The 21,487-nt window shown below is 42.2% G+C and overlaps 1 protein-coding gene across 1 annotated transcript; it reads right to left on the reverse strand.

Annotated features, from left to right (window-relative positions):
* Positions 1 to 2,866: 2,866 nt before the first annotated feature.
* Positions 2,867 to 21,244, reverse strand: ZNF488 (zinc finger protein 488). The gene is made up of 4 exons (XM_054277283.1): positions 21,181 to 21,244; positions 10,215 to 10,437; positions 6,133 to 6,361; positions 2,867 to 4,173 (listed from the first exon to the last, which is right to left on the reverse strand). Exons 2-4 carry the CDS (start codon positions 10,428 to 10,430, stop codon positions 2,999 to 3,001), a joined length of 1,620 nt encoding a protein of 539 aa, XP_054133258.1. The 5' UTR covers positions 10,431 to 10,437; positions 21,181 to 21,244; the 3' UTR covers positions 2,867 to 2,998.
* Positions 21,245 to 21,487: the final 243 nt, after the last annotated feature.

The following is a 21,487-nucleotide window of genomic DNA, read 5'->3' on the forward strand; positions in this document are numbered from 1 at the left end:
GCAGTGCAATTTCCATGTTACAAGAGGGAAATCCTCAATCTTTACAGACCAGGACCACAGTGCACTGCCCCTGAGCTGGAGGAGGTGAGGAAAGTACCAGAAATCAAGCTTATTAAAAACTTCTCCTCATTTTTGCATTTTGAACCAGCTCTGCCACTTTTCATAACTGCTTCTCCTCATAATTCTCTCTCTGTGCACAGAAGGCATTCCTACATTGCTTGGCATCACAGTATATAAACTGCTGTGGCTGAGATATGCCCACAAGGAAACTGGGTAAGAGTTCTTACCTTTTCTTTTTTCCCAAAGAAAACAACTCCATGACATAAAGGGAAGCTATTTCTCCCTGTAACCTTGCTGCCTGCTTAGGTCTCATACCATAAGCAAAATGGAGAAGTTTGATTATTGGTGAGTAATCAAACCTACAGGCTGTAGGTCTAACACACTCTCTGAAGAGTTTTGAGACTCAGCATCTGTTTTTCAGTGGTTGATTTTCTACACTTTGTTCAACACACAATCAGTGAAACCGTGTAACCAGCAATATTTGGTACTGTTTCATTCCGATCTAAATTACACACCAGGTGTAGTGCACTGGAAAAACAGGCATTTGGAGCAGGTTAATGTTGAAGTGATGTGCCAAAATAATACTGGAGAGCATTATACAGCTAGTCCTGTCTTTTTCCAGAAGAAATCTGAAGCTAGGTTTCTAATCATAAAACTGTTAAGAAAACATGGCATCTTTCAGTAAGTACAGAAAAGAACATTTTGCAGTAATGGTACCAAAAAATCTTTAGTCTTATTTATACTGGGACAGGCTGATCTTAAAGTAATTAATATAAATCAGGAGTAGCAACATGGAATTATTCTGGATTTTCACTGGAATAAATGAGATCACAATCTGGCCTAAACTACTAATGGGAAATATAACCCTGACCACATATGAATGCAGTTACACCACAGAGTCCTTCATTACACTTTATGGACACTGACTTCACAGTAAACTGGCTGGCACCCAGGTGGAGTGAAATTTGGCCCATTAAACTTTGCCATAAATATATTCCTTACACAGCAAATGTTATTGGACACAAAGTAGAGATGGAAAGATTATAAGAAAACCACACCATCCCCTGCTCAATGCAAGGTTGTTCCCTGTGCTCCATGTTTCAAAGTCTTTGTTCATTTTGTGTTTTAATGATTCAAGTGAAAGAGCTTCCACCACTGACCTGGAAAAGCTGTGTTACAATCCAACCAGAACTCTCTCCTGAACTCAAAGGCATAATGTAATAGTTTTATCACTTTGTGTTTCAAAAATAAAGCCTGCAATAAGAAAAATGTTTCTATTAACAGGAAAGAGCCATGTATTACTGTTCAACAGCAATATATTGGGAAGAATACAATCTCCTGACTTCCAGATATCTCCCAAGAGGTGACAGTGAGTGGGTTTTGTTGGTTCCAGCTGACAGCCTAAGACTGTCAGCCTCTCTTTTTCATTCAGATGTATTTACTTGCTGATACTTGCATTATCAGGCAAGGCATCATCATGGTAACTCAAAATTCTGTTCAGTATTCAAAAACCACTGGAGTATATCATCAGTATGTAGAACATATAGAGCATATTGAAATGTCCATTACCCTCAGCTGGGAAATGAATGGTTTCTGATCATTCTCTAACTGAAAGAGAACAGTGGCCCTTGATGAGGCAGGTGAGGTTCAAAGGCAAGCCACCAAAATATCAGACAACCTGAAAAAATACTATACAAGAGCAGGAGAAATTATTGCTTGAAGAACAAAGTGGCATAAACTATCAAAATCAAGCCCCTAAATGGATTTAAAAAGTAATGAAAGGCTAATTAGATGGCCTGCAGTAACAATAGACAGTGCTTCCTCTCACTCTGAGCAGTTAAAATTTACTGCTAAGACTCAGCAAAGCTCAAAAAAAAGTAGACAAAAGAAAAATGTTTCATGGACAGGCAAGAGAAAGAATATGCCACTTTCTTTTTTAAAAAGGTGGAATTGGCCCATGTAGAAACCAGAGGACAGACAAGGTGGTGCAAGGCAGTGCAATTCGTGTACACCTGTATCATTTTGTGTTTCTCTTCTCAGAACTGAGCCTATCATCCACAATTAAAGTGTGCAGATTCTATCTATCAGTAACTAATTGTATCTCAAATACCCTAACTGCTTCCTTTGGTATATCCAAAACCTGAAAACCACAGGCTGAACTCTACTCCCATTAGATCTGTATGCCTACTAAAGTCACACAGGTCTTAGAATGTTTGACAACAGCTCACATTTTGAAACAGACCCACATTGATTTCACTGTGTAAAAGACATTTCAAAAGCAGCAGAGCCTGGAACAGAACTTGGATATTCTGCTTTACAAGTTCCATCCTCTTTGGCAGTCTGCCAGTCAGTTGTTGACAATCATAGATTTCAAACATTCAGGTCCCTTTGAAAGCCAAGGAGATGGTAAGATGTCAGTTTTTAACTTACAAAATTGGTGAAAGCTGATTCAGCTAACATAAAGGAGTAAGAGTCCACCAAAGCTGCTAGAAATAGTAACTTAGCTTCTTTTGACATATAAGCTCTGATTTTTCTAATGCTTAAAGCTTCCTCATTCAATGATGTGGTTGTTATTTCTGTATTTATGTTTTACTGCACAGACACCAGCAAAACAAATATAAGCAAAGACAACTCTGTTTGCAAATCTATAACTTTGCCCCTACTCTGCAAATTAACACTGCATGTGGATTCTTTTCACTATTTTATTTCCTCAAAAATAGGTTGACAAGGGCTAGGTTGAGTTTTCAAAACTTAAAACCCACGCAGACTCTTGTAAACATTTAATATTTTTTCGCAAAGCATCTATTATAAATTATTGTAAACAGTGATTTCCTGAAAGAAATTAATGTAAACTCAAAAAGAAATGGATTTAAGTGAACTATCATTCCCTTCTTCATCCAACCTGCGGGGTCCCTTGGTGACATCTGCCTGCACAGCTCTAATTATGAGAAGTCATGTGCCGGGATAAATGATGGCGTTCTCGGAAGTACTCGTGGCAAATGGGACACGTCAGCTTCTCCTCCCGCCTCCTCTTGCACTGGGATTCACTTGAGGAGTATTCTTTCTTGTGATGTGACCGCATGTGGAAGACTAAATCAGATGTCATGCGAAAGGACAGGTTGCATTTGGCACACCAGTTCTGGGCAGCCACTCCAAAGGAGGTGAAGGTGGGGGGAAGAAGAGTCAAGGAAGAAGAAGAAGAGGAGGACGAGGAGGAAGTGGTGGTGGTGTTTTGTAGTTGTCCTCCTGCTTGCTTGAGCCATGGTTCTGAGGTATATGGGAAAACACTGCTCCGAGTGATGCTTGTCTGCAGCATCTGAGCATTACACAAATCACTGACAAAGAACTTGGAATTGAGAAGACTGCTGCAGCACATGATGTCTGCGGTGGCAATGAAGCCAGACAGCTCCCCCAGGCTCTTTGTTGACTCACTCATGGGATGAGAGGAATTTACTGCAGCTCTTTCTGTTATGCACTTACTGGGCTTGCTGAAAGCACTCTTCTGTTCTCCTCGAGCGCTGGTGGGCCAAACAAAGGAGAAAGCACTACCAGAGGAGTTCAGCAACACTTCCTTTGACACCTGCTCCTTACCAAGTGGGGCCATGCCATCCTCCTGCTCTGGCTCCTGCAGTCTCTCATTCCTCAGCTTCTCTTTCATCCTCCTGACCTCAGTGAAAGCACTCTGCTTTTGCTCTAAAGCATCCTTCCTAGCTGACTGCCTCCCTGAACTAAGCTTCCTGAAAGAACCATCCAATGCATTCTCTCCCCCAACCTCTTCCTTGCCCCCACAGTTACGCTCCTCAGTCAAGTTATTGGTTTTCTCCAACAGCACTGTTTTCCTGCTCCTGTTGCTCTCAGCCTCTTCAGATTTCGCTCTCCTTTCTCCAATAACACCATGTGCATCATCTTTACAAGCTGCCATTTTAACTTCCAGGTCCCTTGCCAGACTGTGGAAATTCGTGGTCTGCTCAGCTAGGCTGCCCTTTTCAGTTTTAGGGTTCTGGAAGTTTCTCCATAGCAGAGCACTCTTCTCTGGCACACAGAGGAAGCGGACATGGGACAGATAGGAATGCTCACATTTAAAGACTCGGTCGCACTCTTGGCATCTCAACTCTGCAGAAACAGAAAACAAGTGATGAGTTTTGCAAAGGTGGAATCGTGGGTGGATGCAGATCCTGATCCTGTTATTGACACAAAAAGCCAGGAGGAACACCTCATGTCTTACAAGGTTACCCATGGTAAAACTAATGCCAGGGCAGGATCAGGTCCCTTCCTGCTATGCAAAATGGTTCATTCTTATTTGCTTCCATGCTTCCGTGCTACTGGCAGAAATATTCCATTTAGACTCTCAAACCTAAATGTTATTACATAAAATGTAATTATATTACATAAAAGTACAAAAAATGGCCAGTACACCATGATCTAGATAAAACCATTTAGATTTTATAATGATTTGAAGTCTAAACCCAGATTTGGGTCTACATTTCTTAACTAAGTCATTGGCTTTCATTCAGGATGAATGTTAAACACTATGTATCCAAGCAATAATGAGTTTTAGACCAGGATTCGAAGATTTTTACATGACTCTATTTTTAGGATGCTCTGGTAGTTTAATACTGTTCAAAAGCCATCTGACCTTAATGCCTGAAGCCCTTACTCATGCTCATTTGGCAAGCTGTTACATGCCTTAAGGCACAAATGTCTATGGCACAGAAAATGATGTTCAAATTGAAACAATGTCAGTGATAGGCAGGAGGAATAAGGAACACTCTTTCCTTGTGGTCTTCAGACCCACTGCACCTCTGGTTCATTGGGATGATTGACTGCCCAGATGGTACAAAATTCAGCAATCACACAAATATGGTACATCTTAACCCTTGTAAATTATATCCATGTTACATTATTTCACAACACAGAAGTTTTACAGTGCAAGTGATGCCAGACAGCACCTGAGGCCTGGGATAGGAAACCATAGAAAACTTCATAAATTGGTTGGGTGGATTGAAAAATTCCTAATTTGGGACTCAGCACAGCTTACATCACTTCACAAACTACAGAAGCTGAACTTTTTATAAGAAAATAAGGCTGCCGAAATGGGTGGAACATTAAACCTATGAGTTTAAAGTCTTGAGTCTAGATATAGAGTTTGTTGTGCAAGTAACACTCTTCCCTGGTAAATCCAAAGGGCTGGCAGTGTGTGTCCACACAGAAATTAACAGAATACACTGAAACCAGCTGGAATGATTTAGTCAGTTCCTCCTATGAATGTGTCTGAATTACTTTAATACTAATTTACACACAAGCACATTACCATATGAATTTGCTAACACATATCTTTACCAACCTATACCTTTACTAACCAATCTATATAAACTTTGTTTAAATCAACTAAAGGGAATGTAGAAAGGGTTTTGTTCCAGTCTAACTAGGTAAAATTTGGAAAAAATAACAGCTGGAATCAGACTTGGTATGGACCTGACTAACTTGCTTGGTGTCTCTGTAATCTGGATTTTTAGTTTTGTAACAAATTCTAGGTCAACTTCTTTTGGAGCAATGAATTTTCAGCAACATGTCAGAAATTGAAGCTTGCTCTTTTCCTCATTTCCACTGTGTCCAACATTAAATAGGCAGACTGTGCTGCATGCAATACTGTTAGGTTTGTTATGTATTTTTAAAGATCTGCTCATTTGCAAGATTAAAGCTGAACACTAGTCTACACCTGATTTGTCAGTGAGCTAAAAAAGGCCAATTTCCAACTGATACTTTAGATTTTTTAGGATTCTAAGCTATTGAAGTGCAAAGATTTCCACTGCATAGCTCAAGAATTTCAGCATGAATCCCTAGTGCACCATCCTCTGCTAGAAAGTACCAATGAGAATGGCATTAAGAACTGCAAATAGTTTCTTGCTCTGTGCCTCCAGCTCAAACCTCAAAGCAGAAGGTCTTTTCTCTTAGCAGACCAGCTAAGGATTTGCACATGTTTTGTGTTATTACAAGACAACCACATACTAAAGAAGATGCAGACTCCCTTCTGTCCTCAGTGACCCCTGCAATCAGCAATTCAGTACTTACCATTCTGGGGCCTCTGAGCTTTTATCTCATTGAAACCCAAGAGGCTGGAAAGCTCCTCATCATACCAGACAAGCAGCTCCTCATTTTTGCTGATTTTCCTGGTGGAGCGATAGTATAACTGACTGTTTTCCAAGTAAGCTTCCAAGTTCTGCTCCTTGCTATGGGCAGCTGCTTGTACAAGTCTCATCCAAGGCAGGCCTGTGGGACTGTGCACAGATGTGACATCCACCTGTGAGATGGGACACAAAGAAGGGAAGTCAAGGTCTCGAGGCCCAAAGCAAGAGTTCATCCAATCCAAGAACAAAGCCTGGTTTCTGCCTTGCACTGAGCACACATGACAAAGCTGTGAGCCCAAAACATCTGCCAGTGTCACCAAATCCAAAGGCATCCCAGGGAGAAGGCTTCCCCAGTGTGGGGGCTGAGAGCTCTGGGAATGCAGCTGTGTGGGAAGGAGGAGGGGACACAGTGTTCATGTGTAACCCCCCATGGCAAAGCCTTGGTTTGTCAGTCCCTGTCCTGTGCACACCATCCCATGGGACTGTGCCAGGCGTGGATCACAGAGGTACAGGAGGTGGGATCCTCTCTAAGAAGGGGTCTCAATCCTTGGCATATGAAAATGGGAGGTGAGTCAGGAGATGTGCCAGTGCTGTGACTTGGGGACTGAGAGATGTGCAGATCAGTGCAGTGTGAAACTGGGAATGAACATACACTCAGGACAGTTACATGTGGAGTTTTTCACTGACATAAGAGGATATGGATCAGTGGGGGCAAGAAAAGTCATGGTTATTTGATTCAATACCCAAAGTAAACATCTGCATATATGTTTGGCTAGATTACATAAAATACAGATTTTAATATATGCAACTAAGAAGCACTTATATGATCTCTTTCCTTTTTTTCAGAAATAAAATTATATTTTACCTTTGCTAGATTAATTAAATTAATTTCAAGGTATCTAAACAGATAAACCTCATCACATCAATATTTTTTGTTAAATAATTTCTGAGAGCTGCAAGGGGTTGATTTGCTTTCAATTTGTGGGCATGCACATATACCAAACAAATTAAGTTTAAAAACATTTCTCAGGTCAGGCACGAAAAAGTTAAAAAAATAATATTAAGTCTATTGCCCAAATTAAATTTCTGTTCTGTGTGTATATTACAGCATAGTCCTAAATCACATATAATTTTTACTCCACAGGACTCCTGAGTCATTTAGTCACAGGTTGACAAGTAAATAATGTAAGTACAAAACATTTGGTATTGTCTTCCTCACGCAGTGTGTGACTCCAGTCTTACTTACTTTAGTACATTAAATAAGGAATAATTTATTTCTTTATAGATTTTTCCTTGGTGTTTACCACAGCAGGTCTGTGCCCTCTGCAACATTTGAAAGGGAAAATTTTCATAGCTTGAAGGTTAAAACACAGGGTGATCAAAGGCAACATTTATATGCATAAGAACTAATTTTTGACGCACTAAGTCATTGTTTAGAAAGGAAGAAGTTTGCAAATGAAAAATGTCTAATGACAAGTATGATCTAAATTTCACCCCAAGCAATGTATAGCTCTTTGTTTTCCACTAATTGCAGGGCAGCCATTCTTTGGTGTTTGGTACCAGAAACAATATTTTGGCTAACTATTTCTCTGGTTTTAACTGACTATTACCTACAGTGAAAAGTTTGATCACAATAGTAGCTTGGATACAAGAATGAAACATTAAAAAACCATTAGGATGAGAGTTACTTAGCATTAGAGAGAAAATAAATTAGCATGCCCTGAAACTGGTTCTCTCTAAATGCCAAGGCAATGAACAATGATTGAGAAATACAAGTGCCTGACAGCAACCCAGGAACACCCACCCACACACAGAGGCTGTAACTAACAGCTATGACAGAGGCTGTCATATTTTAGTTGCTGTGTTTCAGAAATTCCGAGCAGCCACCCGGTGCTCTAAGCAAAGTCAAAGGGAGCACAGCTCCACCAGGACTCCAGGGAAAGAGCTCAGTCAGCTTCAAGCAGGTGTGGAGGAGTACCAGATGTAATATAAGATCTGGGTTCTGCCGACTAGAATAATGAACTAGCTTTAGTTTTTCCATGTGTCTAGAGACACTATAAACCCAGCAAATCCACCCTCTCCTGGAGGTGTCAATCGCCCAGAGGGACCCTTTGTACACAGATATGAGGTAAGGCCTTCACAGCCCAGCATCTCAGTCAGAGCTGGGCGGTGGAGGAATGTGGCTCCCTTGGGAGACGCTGGAAAAGAAGAGAGGCAGTAAATCTCTTCCTTGAAACCCCCAAGAAGCTGTAAGGGGCAGAGGAATCAGTGAAAAGAGCCACCTGTGCCAATGGCTGCCAAGGCATCTTCTTTGCCCAAGTATACAAACTGGGCCAAGGAGATCAAATTAAGGTCTCGAAGAAAATGAGGGAAAAAAGATTATGAAGTTCTCCTTTGGTCTAAACAAAAAAGCCCAAGATGATTAAACCCTTGTTAGCAATAACATTCCCCAAAGTCTTGCTGGAGTGCTGATGAACAATAATGAACAGAAACCTCAGTTGCAACGAATCCACCTTGCCAATTCATTTTCATGTGTGTTCTGTTTGTACTACACCCAGCAGAGCAAAACTCATTTTTTGTTTTGCACTTCAGTGCCATGATGACAACATAGCATCATTATTGAATTTTTAATTAATTACTTCAAACAGTTAGGAGCCTAATGGTAGTTCCTGATTTCTGGGAGGTTTACTTTTAATTATGAGTAGTTAACAGGATATGGGACTACCAATTGCATCTGAAACAGCTACTTGCACAGAATTTCATGTATTTACTGCCAAAAGACAGAGATCTGAGCCAACTCAGGCATCCAATTTCATTGCTGCATAGCAATTACTTAGCTCAAGTGTAGAAAAACACTAAAGCCATCCCTCTAGAGGGCTCTTCCAATGTAGAAAACCTTTGAGGCTCTCTCTACAGTAATTCAAAACTCCCAGGAGAAATACAGAAATATTCCAAAAATAAAGCCTTTTTTCAGGGCAGGTCTGTCTCCAAAGAGTTTGTTGGTCTCCTGGAGTACTAATAACACTGTCCAAGAAAGCAAACTTGTGCCAGAGACTCAAAACAGTCAGATAAACCCTGAAGCCTCTTCTTCTCCCTCTTAATTTGCTTAAAGCAGAAGTGTAGAACAGGTTATCTCCCAACAACTGTATCTTCCATATTACACATATGCCTTGGGATTTTCTCCAGAGCACAGAAATCTTAGGCAAACCTGGATCTCTCCCAGACCCATCCATGCCATAGAATATGGGAAATTGGCTTTCCTCGCACTGTAAAATACCTCCCTGTCTTCATCTAGACCAACAGTGACTGAAAGGAACTCCAAGACCCAGAAAGCCGGGGTAAGTGGTCAGCATGATAAACAGTGGTTATGAAACAAAAAAAAAAAAAAAAAAGTGGAGAACCAGAGGTTGAGAGCTAACAATCCATTACAAGCCTTCCCTACAGTGATTGAAAAGTGTAGCTGTAACACAGACATACAGATCTAAGGTGACTTTAGGAAGTCCATGTACTAACAGCATAAAGTGCTGGCTGCCCAAAGTGTGTGTGGGCTAGTTGTCTGACTGCCATTGTGGTTTCACTTTCAAGGATAACTGAACACACTGGGGTAGCAGTTGCCTAGATCAGTAAATAAATGCTGTGAATGTACCACCTGCATGAATCAGTGCCACAGTCTTCCCCCACTGTTCTCACAAGGCTGTCATACCTCCTGATAAACCTTCTTTGTCCTGACAAAAGCTGAACTAGAGGTTTCTAAACTATTTGTCCCCCTTCCCTCCTATTCCAAGTCAGATCTGAAGCAGGCCATTAATCATCAGCATAGAAGTGAGACTTTGTATTCTTCCTGCAAAGGACAGAGTTTTCCTTAGGTCCTTCCAGTCTACAGCTCATAAATCAGAAATGCACTGGTCCTTTCTTTGAGGGAGCTGTTACTTGTTCTGAAAAAAACAAAAACCTACCCCTTGCAAAGTTACCTTCTCAGGGATGGTGTACCTCTTTTTGATAGGTTCATTCCTATTTTTCTCATACCTTAAATACATAGTGGACGTTCCGTCTGTCAGAACACTTGAGAGCAATGAAAGCTACAGTGTCCAGCAGGGTGTTCTGGAGCATGCATGGTCCAAAAACAACTTCTTCAGGGATGTCTTGTGTGGTATGAACAGTAGCCAGTATGTCTGGAAAATGGTGATGCAGAAGCTTGTTGTCACTTGTCCAAAGGAATTTAGGCAAAGAGGTAAGTTCCATTATAAACCTGTAAAAAACACAAGAAATCACATTTGGCACAGAGATGAAGTAGAAGGTGGCATCACTACTTCAAATACAAAGATTTCCAGGATCTGTAGGTGAATTGTAAGAGTCTGCCAGGACATTGTTGGTTACACAGTTTACAGCTTTATTAACATCCAGTTCAGAATGAGAAGGATTACTTTGCACTAAACCAAAGTCTTATGTTCGTAAATAAGTGAATTACTCTTCCTGGAATAGGCAGACAGTCCAAGTGTTCAACCACTGCTCTCTACAGACAGGAGTAAGAAGATTTGGGAAAAGTAAGCAAAATTTTCAGTGAGTAGAACTCAGCATATTCTTAGGCATATTCTCAGATATCCTTCTTATTATTAATAGATTGTAGAAGCGTGAAGAAAGGTAGAGAAAGAGAACAGCAACAAAATAAAGCAAGACTTTTTGAAATACATTTTGAGAAAGCTGTGCTTTTATTGCTTGAGTACAACATCAGTCTAGTTTCTGGTTAAGCTGCTACAAAACCAGGAATAATCTGAGTCCTGAGTCTATCCAACCAGAATGCACAGAATTTGTGGAAATTCCTGAAAAGAATTATTTTCATCCTGCCTCAAAGTATATTTTGTCAGCTATTGTTGAGAAAATCAAATCAGATTATGACTCTTTGCATAGTGATACTCCTAGCACAATGTTAGTAGAGATTTCTGTCTTTAGAGGATAAATTTTTCCAGCCTGAATGTAGAATAATATATTTGTCATTGTAGATGCAACTTCTGCAACATGAGCCACAATGCGAGAACTCAGTATGCAGCAAGGAGAAGACAGGCTTGAGTTATTTGTCATTCTAAGCCTCTCTGGGTTTCTAATAAAGATATTGCCATCTCCAGCTCCCAGCTGGAGGTCATGGAAAACCCCTCATTTACACCATCAAGGGCTGGATCAGGTCCATTAGCCAGAGAAAATTAAAGAGAACAGCAACAAGCCCTGAAGAGGCCTTAGCCTAATAAATACTGAGATAGAAGGGCTGAAGATCTAGTCTAATCTTTCTCACTCTCTGACAGCAGAATTGATTTGTTACTCACTGACTCATGACTTAAATTGAAGTGGTATAAAGTGCTCAGGAGAGTTACACTGATTTAACTAAATCCGTTTCTAAATCAGTGTAGTTAATTCAGTATAATTTATTCCTTGTGGGTAAGGTCTAAGACACTACCCTAAAAATACTAAAATACATGGTCAGACATTCCAAATGTATAAACATCAGAAGGAGGAAGGCCTAAACCAGACAACCAAGGCAAAGAGTGGGATAACACATGCCCTCAAGCATCCCTTAAACTCAATATGACAATAAAGTTTGTTTGTTTCTAAATTACTTGTTAACTTAATACGTGATAAGACAAAAAAATCCCCCAAACCTACATGTGTAAGTGCCAAAGTCTCAAAGTGCCACCCTGGCAGCTGTGGGAGCATGGAATTTGACTCTTGCATGGAAGGGTCACTTTTGTGAAAAGCTGTGAGAAGGATGTACTGTGATTACACAGCAGACGGAACAGTGACCGTCAGCCTTGCTCTAAACGCACTGGGAAGATCCCTGTTTTCCAATCACGTGGCGAATGCACCATCTAGTGTCACATCTCAGCATCACACAGTGTCCCGTGAGCAAGCGAAGCAGGGCATCCCCATCTCTGCTGCTGTCCATGCATTGCACGGTCTCAGGCTCTGAGCACCCCGTCAGGCAGGAATCGTTTCTCTCCGGAGTGGCTCATTCTCTCTGCCACCCTCTGCTCAAACAGCAGCTTGGGTGCCTCCTCAGCTACTGGGTTTGATAGGGTCTGGTCAGAGTTATGTCAGGTAGGGAGAGTCATTTAAATCTACAGTGTTGGCTTTTTGCAGTGTTGGCTGAAGATGTGCTGCCGGTACTCAGAGTGGAGAGTGGGGATCCTCTGCAACATCATTAGAAGAAAAAGGGTGAATCTTTTTCTGCAGTCTTCAAATAGCATGAGAAAGCTCTTCCATCTGCATCCACAAGATTTCAGCCTCTGTCACGAAGCCAAGCTCATCAGCAGAGGGATAACAGTGAACAAACATGACTGTACTGCTTTCAAACTGTGCTGCTACCTCTGCAAAGGGACGTGCTGCATCCTGTGGGTTTTCCAACCTGCCCTCGTTCAGGGGTCTCCATTGCAAAGTGCAGATTCATCCAGGGCAGTACTGGAACAAGTCCTGCCTCCTGCACAGGTGAGGGGTGGTAGGGGGTTCTCTGGTAGCTGCTGCCCTTACCACAGAGAACTGAAATACTGCCACAGGGCACTTGCTGGATTGTCAGAGAGGGTCAGCAGGAGTGTGACTGCATTGTGGCACCTGCCAGTGCAGAAGGCTCTATAATGGTCAATGCATACCTCATACCTTGAAACCACCACCAGAGATCTCAGAGCAGCTGAAATACAGCAGCAGCACCCACAACACTCAAAACAGACAGCAGAAATTAGCTAGGGAAAAAAAAAAGTGTAAATAGGCCAGAATACAAATCTGAAAAATCTGAAATACCCTTCAGTTTGGATGTAAGTTTGAACCTCTACATGTTTTTTTATCTGGTTAAAGCCAAAATTTCAGCCACAATCAAGGTGTTTAGAGGTTTCTTTAATAAAACCTCCCTTAAGTTTTCAGGAACTTCAGACTTGAGTCTGAATGAGAATTCTACACCAAACCATGAACCCAGTACTTGAGTTTAATTATAAAATTTTGTTTCAATGCCAATCTCACACTTTTGCCAACAGTCTTCATAGTCAAAGAAAATTAATTAAGAACTTGGAAATGGACTCATAATGAGAAATGGAGAAGGTATGCTACAATGCCTGCCATTTTAATTTGACAGGCTGAAGTAGGTGAATCACTCACATTCTTCCCAGTGAGTGAAGAGAGAAAATTCCCATAACAGAGAATGACTGTTCCCCATGACTTCACCCAACTGATTACTCGTCTTAATGCCATTGATCTCCACATTTTGACTGCCTTCTTTAATGAGCAATAAATCTGCTGTGCCTCCATTTCTTACAGATTCACTAGCTGTTGTACATATGACTTGACTCACTCTTTTCCTACTACACAGCAGTTTACAGAACTGTACCACAGGCTTCATTGTGAAGGTCAGATCTTCAGCTCTACATCCTGCAGGCAATGATATGCTTGCCCCAAACTGCCAGAGCAGGGAGGGCCATTGCTTCCCAGGATCCCCCCATACAACATGATCTTGCTGTTCCCACTCAGGTTCTGCATGAGCAGCTCCTATCCCTCTGGAATTACCCACAGACATCTCTGAGAGGCTGAAATAAAATGAATATTTATAGTGCTTTAGTAGCACATTAGACTCAGATCACCTGTTATGGGTACTCTCCATATTCTATCTGTCACACATGGGAATTCTTCATATGGATGAGTTTAGGGACTTGCTGTTTAATGGACTCTTCATCCCCCAGCCAGTATCTGATACACATATACCATGTCCCTGAGTGATGGATTTTGCATCTTGATTTCTGAGAAGTGTGACAGATCTGTCAAAGAACAAGGACCCATGGGCAGGCAACTCCCTATGGATTATGCAATTCTGAATGTTCCATCAAAAAGCACATTAAATAGATGATGCTCACAGCAAATGCTCCCAGCCTGCTTGCCTCCAAAGCAGCACACAAATTGCTAGTCAACTTTTGGTTTCCTGAGTGTTCTTCCAAGCTGGAACTCCAAGGATAGCCTTCTCCTAGTCTCTCCCCCTTTCCTAGCACTTATATAGCATCCCATTAACTAATTAGGGCTACAACTTCTACCTTCCTGAAATGTGTTTACATAGCTCCTGTACTTCATGAGAAAAGCATGTTACCAGAGAGGAAAATAAAGGAATTTTCAGATCCCTGGTTTTCTACTGCATGGCCTTCAGATGTCACTGCAAGCCCTCCTAAGAAATGTCTGGAAATTCCCAAATGTGGAAGCACTGAGTTGAGCAAGGACTCCCCTGAATTCTATTTTCAGAGGATTTGACCCGATTCTCCTTGCCACAATGACCACACTGAACTGTGTCATCATTTGGAGCTTCTTAGTGGCCCTAAAGGCACTGGTAGCCCTGCTCAGTACTATGATCAACTATGCAAGTGGGAAGGAAACAAACTAATCACATTTGCAAGAGGGGAACGGTTTCATCCAGAAATTATGTAGCTAGTTCTGCTCTTCACAATCAAAACCACAAGCAGGTAATAAAAAGTATTTGTTCAAAATTCATTTGATTTTCAAAATTGTCAATAACTACTTCACTTTCACCTTTACTTTCCATTTTAACTGTAGATTAATTTGCATATATTTATATCACTTTCAGAGCAATTATCCTAGCTGGGAAAAAAATGGCACAGAAGATACTCTTAAAAAATAATTGAAAGTATTTAATCCTGGAAACCATCACCCCACTGTCTTCCCAACCATTTCTGTGTCTACTCCAGACTTTCTCCAGAGCAGGGGTTAATGTAAACACTACAGCTCTGCATTTCCCATGTCAACAAAACTGAAAGCAAAAAAGAAACAGAAATATTAAACACTGGAGCCATCATTTCCTTCACCTTTTAACTTACTCCTTTCTGCTCCAAAGTGTGATGGCATTTTCCCTGAAGCACATAACCTGTGACGGTGCCACTGCCAAAACTGCCTTTGATTTCATTAGGAGGTCTGTCAGCCTGAGGAATCCGTGATCAGACGTGCAGTGTCATGCACAATAAACTACAGATAATAAAGGAATTGAGCTGATGCAGACAGAGTGGTTCTGTCTGCAGCCTTTATTATTTTCTGCTGTTATAAGGAACTGAGGATTCTTTACACATGAAGGAAATTTCAAGGGAATACAAAATAGAAAAGTGAGAAAGTCTATTCTTGGGTTTTATACAATTGCTTCTCTTCTATACCAGGTTTTCTTCTCCATTTATTTAAGCTGTGAACTGCAAAGCAGAAAAATAAAAACTAAAACTGAAGGAAACTGGCAGGGAATCAAATAAAAGAATGGAGAATTCTTGCTTTAAAAAACAATCCCAGAACCCATGAAATAAATCCTGAAACTAAACCCTGTTTCCTAAATTCAGTCACAAGCTGAGAAGTTCTTTAAAAGCATGAAAAGTCTAAACAAGTAATTTCTTTTAGCCCACTGCTACTGCAAGACAGACTTTATGTGCTTCAGCTTGTATGCAAGTCAGGTGTCTTTCTGAGCACAAAATGATTTCTTTGCACCTTCACTGCTGAAAATCCCACACACATGAGGAAAATTGTACAAAAACACTTGGGAGATACAGCTATGTGTTGCCATTCCCTGCCTTTCTGGGATGAAGAAAGCCATCTGGAGGTTTGGTTTGTTACCCCTCAGACAGATATTATACCCCTAGAAGAGTATGCAAAGATCTTGGATTATCTTGGAAAGAATTTCTCTGGATTTTAAAAAAAACTACTCATATGTCACTCATTTCTGAGTCTCACGCTTAGCAACCTCTCCATCTTTGAGATGGACATAAGACAATACACCCCGAATTTCTGAGCTTTGATTATGCTCTTTCCTCTTCCTATTGTTACTGGTCACAAATTTGGATCCCAGCAGTGATCCTGCAGAGAAGCAAGAAGGTGACAGATCCAGAGGTCCCTTTCCTGCCAGTGAGCCATGTCACATCCATGCATTAAGAACAGCCCAATTAGCACTGATGAGGTAAATAAGAGAACAATAATTAAACCTGTAGAGATTGGAATTTTAACCTTTTTTTTTTGCAATCCAGGGCTACAGTTAGGGCAGATTTTGAGTACCTCTCTTCTCAGTTCCTCACAGCTCTTGATGTACTGCTCATCTAACAAATCCCCTGTTCTCCTGGCATGATTCAGTCACACTTGCCTGATGTGCTTACCTGAGCTAGGCATCTAGCAAGAAGTACAAGGAAATACAACTATGCATCAAGGAGGAATTTGCTGACTGCAGAGACGAACAGAATCTGGAAGAATGGAATACAATCGGGACTGAACTAGCCTGATGCATGGAAATGGTCTTCCCTTGGCATTCCAGGCCACCCCAGCTTTCTTTCTTCACACTTCTCTGTACAGCAGCTGCAAAACTCTAACCTGACAAATACCTAAAAATGAGCAGAAATAGGGAAGCTCACTGCCTAGATTGTTCTGGAATGATGAGAAGGCAGCTCAGGGTGTGGAGTTTGGTGTCTAGTTTGAGCTTTTAGAAACTGGGCCCTTATGGAGTGAATTTCATTGTGAATTAGAGACCTTCAAGTTTATGGGGTGCCCATGACTTTGTTATTGTATCATCCCGATACCTTCAGGGAGCAGCTCTCCTGTTCTTACTATTTTAAGGCTGTGCGGTCTTCAAATTTTCCTCCATCATCTGAAATCCCCAGTACATGCAATGTAAGCTGACAGCTTTTGATGAACCATCATTATATCTTGGCTGGATACCCAGCCTAGTGAATCATGAAACTGCCAAATCTTTTTATTTATGAACAATCTCTCAAACTTCTGTGGGAATAATGAAGAAGACAGAGCTAAAATCCCTGATTGGAAATTAACAAATACCTCAAGCTCCACATTTGCTTTCAACAAGTCTTGTGACATACAGGAACCACTGGGAAGTGGAACCTAAAAGAAAAGCTTTCAAGTTTGTTCTTATTTTCTCTGAGAATAGGGAAGTTGAAGTGGCCTCTCCCCTGATGCATGGTAGCTGCCACACAGACATGCAGACCTCCCTCTCCAAAGCAGATGAACATTACATCATGTGTCTAAGACCACCACAAGGATGCAATTTCCAGTCTTTACCTGATGTCAGGTACAAAATGCCTGGGATTGAGCATCATATTTGGTTTGATGAGAAAATAACTGAGATTTGAACAAGTCCCAGCAGATGCACATACTCTCACCCCACTGGCTCTCAAATGGCAGCCCAGCACCAAACTTCCCTATGGTTTTTGGGATTTCCACACTGAACCCCTAATTCTACTTCCACTCTCTTCCATGGCCAGAAATGTGGTAGGGAGGAAAGGAATGGGCTATCCCACACAGCTGGAAACCCTGGTTAATACTCCCTTGTTGGGATGTGTGATGCAACAGTCTCTGCACAGTTCCACATGAAGCCTCCTTGGATTCAGCTGGAGGTTTTGAATCTGGCAGAACATGAACAACAGGGCTACTGAGGTCTCTGTTCCATCTCTTCCAGTGCTCAACCACAAGAAATGCAGTGCAGGCACTGGGAGAACTCTTCATACTTCAAACTGGACAATGAGCAACAGTAATAACATGCTGCATCCATTGGAAAGGATGAAGTACATTTATTTTCTACAATCCTGGTGGTTCAAACAGACTGGGTCTAGGAATTTGGCCTCATGATGCATAAAATGTCAATACTCCTTTCCAGTTGGGTTGGTCCCAAAGACAGAATGAATGCCTCTGTCTGGCACTGTGTCTGATCTAATGAATCCTGTTGGATGGTATTGGGCTGTACAAGTCACTCATAAATCAGACAATCCACCTGTGCATAAAGAGGAGATGACTACAGCTCCACAGTCTACTGGCTTTCAAAGACTTTATTTTTGTGTGAAGGGCTGACTCTTCACTGGTTTACAGCTGTTCCATTTACTGAAGCAGTGCATTTATCCACCACTTCACTCTTGTGGTTTCAAGGCCTAAGACCTAAAAAACAGGGTTTCTGTAGGATAAAGGAAAAAAATGGGTTTCTATAGAAAAAAAGGGAGCTTATTTTAATTTTTCATCCAGGACTGAGGAATATCAAACTGTGAATGTTATGAATACATAATTTCAACTGCTTATACAGCTGCACATGCCATACACTGTATGGATACACTTCAGTTCAGAGCTCACAGTATCTCATATCCAGGCCTGAATTGTGCTAGTGGTCACCTCAGGACTTGGTCTGGTTTTGCACCGGCTGCTCTGGCACTGTTCACATTCAGCAATTGACATAATGCTCTGAAACATCACAGGAAGTTCGAATTTTACAGGGACATCCAAAAAGAACAGAAAGCAAATGTTATTCCATGAGAGGGGGAACAAAGAAGGCAACCATTCATCTGTCACGCAGTCTAGGAAAGTTACTTGTCACACAGATGTGTGTGCCTGCTTTGAGCAAAATCCTTGATTCACATAAACAGCAGCCCTGACCACAGTAATCTGTGCTTACACATTTGTTCTGACATAGATCTGTGCATTGGCTCCTTCACCCAGGCATCCATGCAGACAAAACCATCATTCCCTGTATGCAGCCACAGAAAATGGAGAAACAACAGCCAACCAAACAACATGATCCAAACACAAACAGCATGAATGAAACACAAACAGGCTGAACCAAACACAAACACACTGAACCAAAATGTGTAACTTGTGAAAACAGTCATAAATATTTGTCTTCCATTTTCATACAATTCACATTGATGTCTCTTTTTCAGAAATTCTTTAAAGTTACATTATCTGGTTCAATTTAAAGATATATTAAGATATGCTCCTATTTAAGAGTCCTACCATTGATTTTGGCAGCTTTAAAAAAATGTAATATCTGCTCAAATGTTTCTTTCTGACAGAAAAGCATATACATGTGGTATGTAAGCACATACATAAAGATGGAAACATATATACACATATACATGTCTTCACAGCTGAACATAGAGCCATACATACACCTATTTAAGCCATACATACACCTGATTATTTTTTGTGATTTTTCATGTTCATAATTTGTATTTTAGAAGAAATATTTTTAAACAAAGATCACTTACTTCCACATGGCTGGTGCTGAAGATTTCTTCAACAGTACTAAGCGGCATTAACTTACATTAATCTTACTTACATTTGTGCCAAACTTACTACACATGATGTCAACTCCAGTAAGAGCAAGTGACAGAGCTGAAGGACACTATGCAAGGTGAAATTGTGGGAGGCAACATAAATAAGTTAGTTTTTGCTACAATGAAACCTTTTAATTGAAAGTCATTTGCAAATTAAAGTCTTACCTAAAACAGTTTGTTTTCCAACAAAATATTTTGCTCTTTGACCTGGTGTTTATCAATAGCAATTACAGGTAACGTAAGACTGTGCTGCAGGAAAATTATATTAACAGAATCACAGCATTACAGACATGGAAATATCCATCTGTAAATGCTAGGATTTAGCCAACTAATTTCTTTTTCAAAATCTTTGGTACACTCTGTAATTCTTACCCATAATTTATTTTTGTACTTTCTCATCTGGTTATATTACATTCAGCTAACGGGATCTAAATATTTTGACTTTACATTAGTATTTCTATGGCTACAAAACTATTTTCTCTAGAAAATTAGATCTCTGTAGAGTTCCATAAGGCAGCATCATTTTGCTTTGAAATACTAGAAAATTATTAAATACAAAAAATAATTGCATTTTCAAATAACAGTTTATGCTTTGGTGTAGTTTTATACATTAAAAATCATAAATTTAATCACTCTACCGCCAAAATAAATTCCTCTATTCCTCTCTCTAGTACCAGTTATACTCAATACACGGTAACAAAAGCTGTCAAGTGCTACATTTTAAAAAGCCAAAAATAAGGGAAAACTCCTGAGACATAATTGACTACTAAATGCTGAATTTCATGCATGACTACAACTGCTTTTTATTTGAAAGCAACTGTACTAAAAATATAAAACTATTAAAAAATCTGATCTTCCATCAAATTTCTATTGACATTTTTTTCAACTAGTAGCTGTCAGTTCACAGAAAAAAAAGTCATTAAAATGCTTCAAACATTTTCAGCGGACTGAATTCCTACAAAAATCTTTTAATGTAAAGATTTGCAAATCTAAAGATCAATGCGGCATTTTAAAGTGACAGCAATAGCAGCTCCTAACTCAAGTAAGAAATTTCTACTACATGGATATTCATGATATAAGGAATACACACACAGAGAGAATGAGAGCTATTCCAAACAAAGTTCATCAATTTCATAAAAGCAATTAGACCCTAGGTAAGTACCTAGAACAGCCACGATGCTCTGATCACCTGTCGAAGTTGGAAGGATGAGGAGCGCTGTAACCAATAAAAAGAGCAACTGATGCTCGAGAGCTCTCGGCGAGAGAAGAGAGCCGGGAGGGAGGAAAAGCGCGACTGCCGGCGGGGTGCCGAGGGGGACCCGCCTCCCCCTCCGCTCGGCACGGCCCCGGCAGCCCCGGTGGGCACGGCCCCGGCATTGCCGGCGGGCACGGCCCCGGCAGCCCCGGTAACCCTGGGTCGGCACGGCCCCGGCAGCCTCGGTGGGCAGGGCCCCCGCAGCCCCGGTGGACACGGCCCCGGCAGCCCCGGTAACCCTAGGTCGGCATGGCCCCGGCAGCCCCGGCGGGCATGGCCCCGGCAGCCCCGGGTGGGTACAGCCGCTCTGCCCGGGCCCCTCCAGCCGCACTGGAGCGGGCGGCAGCACGGCCAAGGCTGGGCACCAGTCAGCAAATGCCACCTCCGTGACCCCACCTGCTCCCCGGCCACTCCCGGCCCCGGGGCAGCCCAGCCCTGTCCCCGTCCCCGAGCAGGTCCCGGCCGTGCGGGAGAGCGGGAGTGGCCCCGGCCCGGTCCCGGCAGCTCCGCGGCTCCGGGAGCGCAGCCCGGCCGGGCGGGACGGACGGTGCTGCTCCGCTTCGCCGCGCTCTGCAGGGGCAGCGGCCGCGCCGAGCCCCCCGCCCGGCCCCTCTGCCCTGGCCCCGCTCACCTGGGGGTCCCGCTGCAGGGGAAGGGGGATCTGCGGCGCCGGGGGTCCCGCCGCACCCCGTCCCTCTCCCAGGGTCCCGCTACGGCCAAGTGCCCGCGGAGCCCTCACCTCAGCTCACCCCACCGCAGGGGCCGCCCGGCCCCCCGAGAGCCGCGCCGCAGCCCCCGCCGCCGCACCGCCCCAGCACGCCGGCACCCTCCTCCCGCCGCGACTCCCCGCCCAGAGCAGACCCCGGGAAACGCCTACCGCAGCTCCTGCCCCCGACCCCCGCCGCCAGCCAGGCGCCCCCTCCCCCGGGAGCCGCTGC

Source organism: Melozone crissalis, unplaced genomic scaffold (genome assembly GCF_028551555.1).
Source record: "Melozone crissalis strain CALT ecotype California unplaced genomic scaffold, PUWL_Pcris_2 ptg000019l_1, whole genome shotgun sequence".
Classification (NCBI taxonomy): Eukaryota; Metazoa; Chordata; class Aves; order Passeriformes; family Passerellidae; genus Melozone; species Melozone crissalis.

Bases quoted from the DNA above. Each gene is read 5' to 3' on its own strand.
- ZNF488 (XM_054277283.1), bottom strand. From the start codon at position 10,430: ATGGAACTTACCTCTTTGCCTAAATTCCTTTGGACAAGTGACAACAAG. The intron at 6,362-10,214 runs GTATGAGAAAAA...CCCATCTCACAG, and splicing joins ACGTCCACTATGTATTTAAG to GTGGATGTCACATCTGTGCA. The intron at 4,174-6,132 runs GTAAGTACTGAA...CTGTTTCTGCAG, and splicing joins AGCTCAGAGGCCCCAGAATG to AGTTGAGATGCCAAGAGTGC.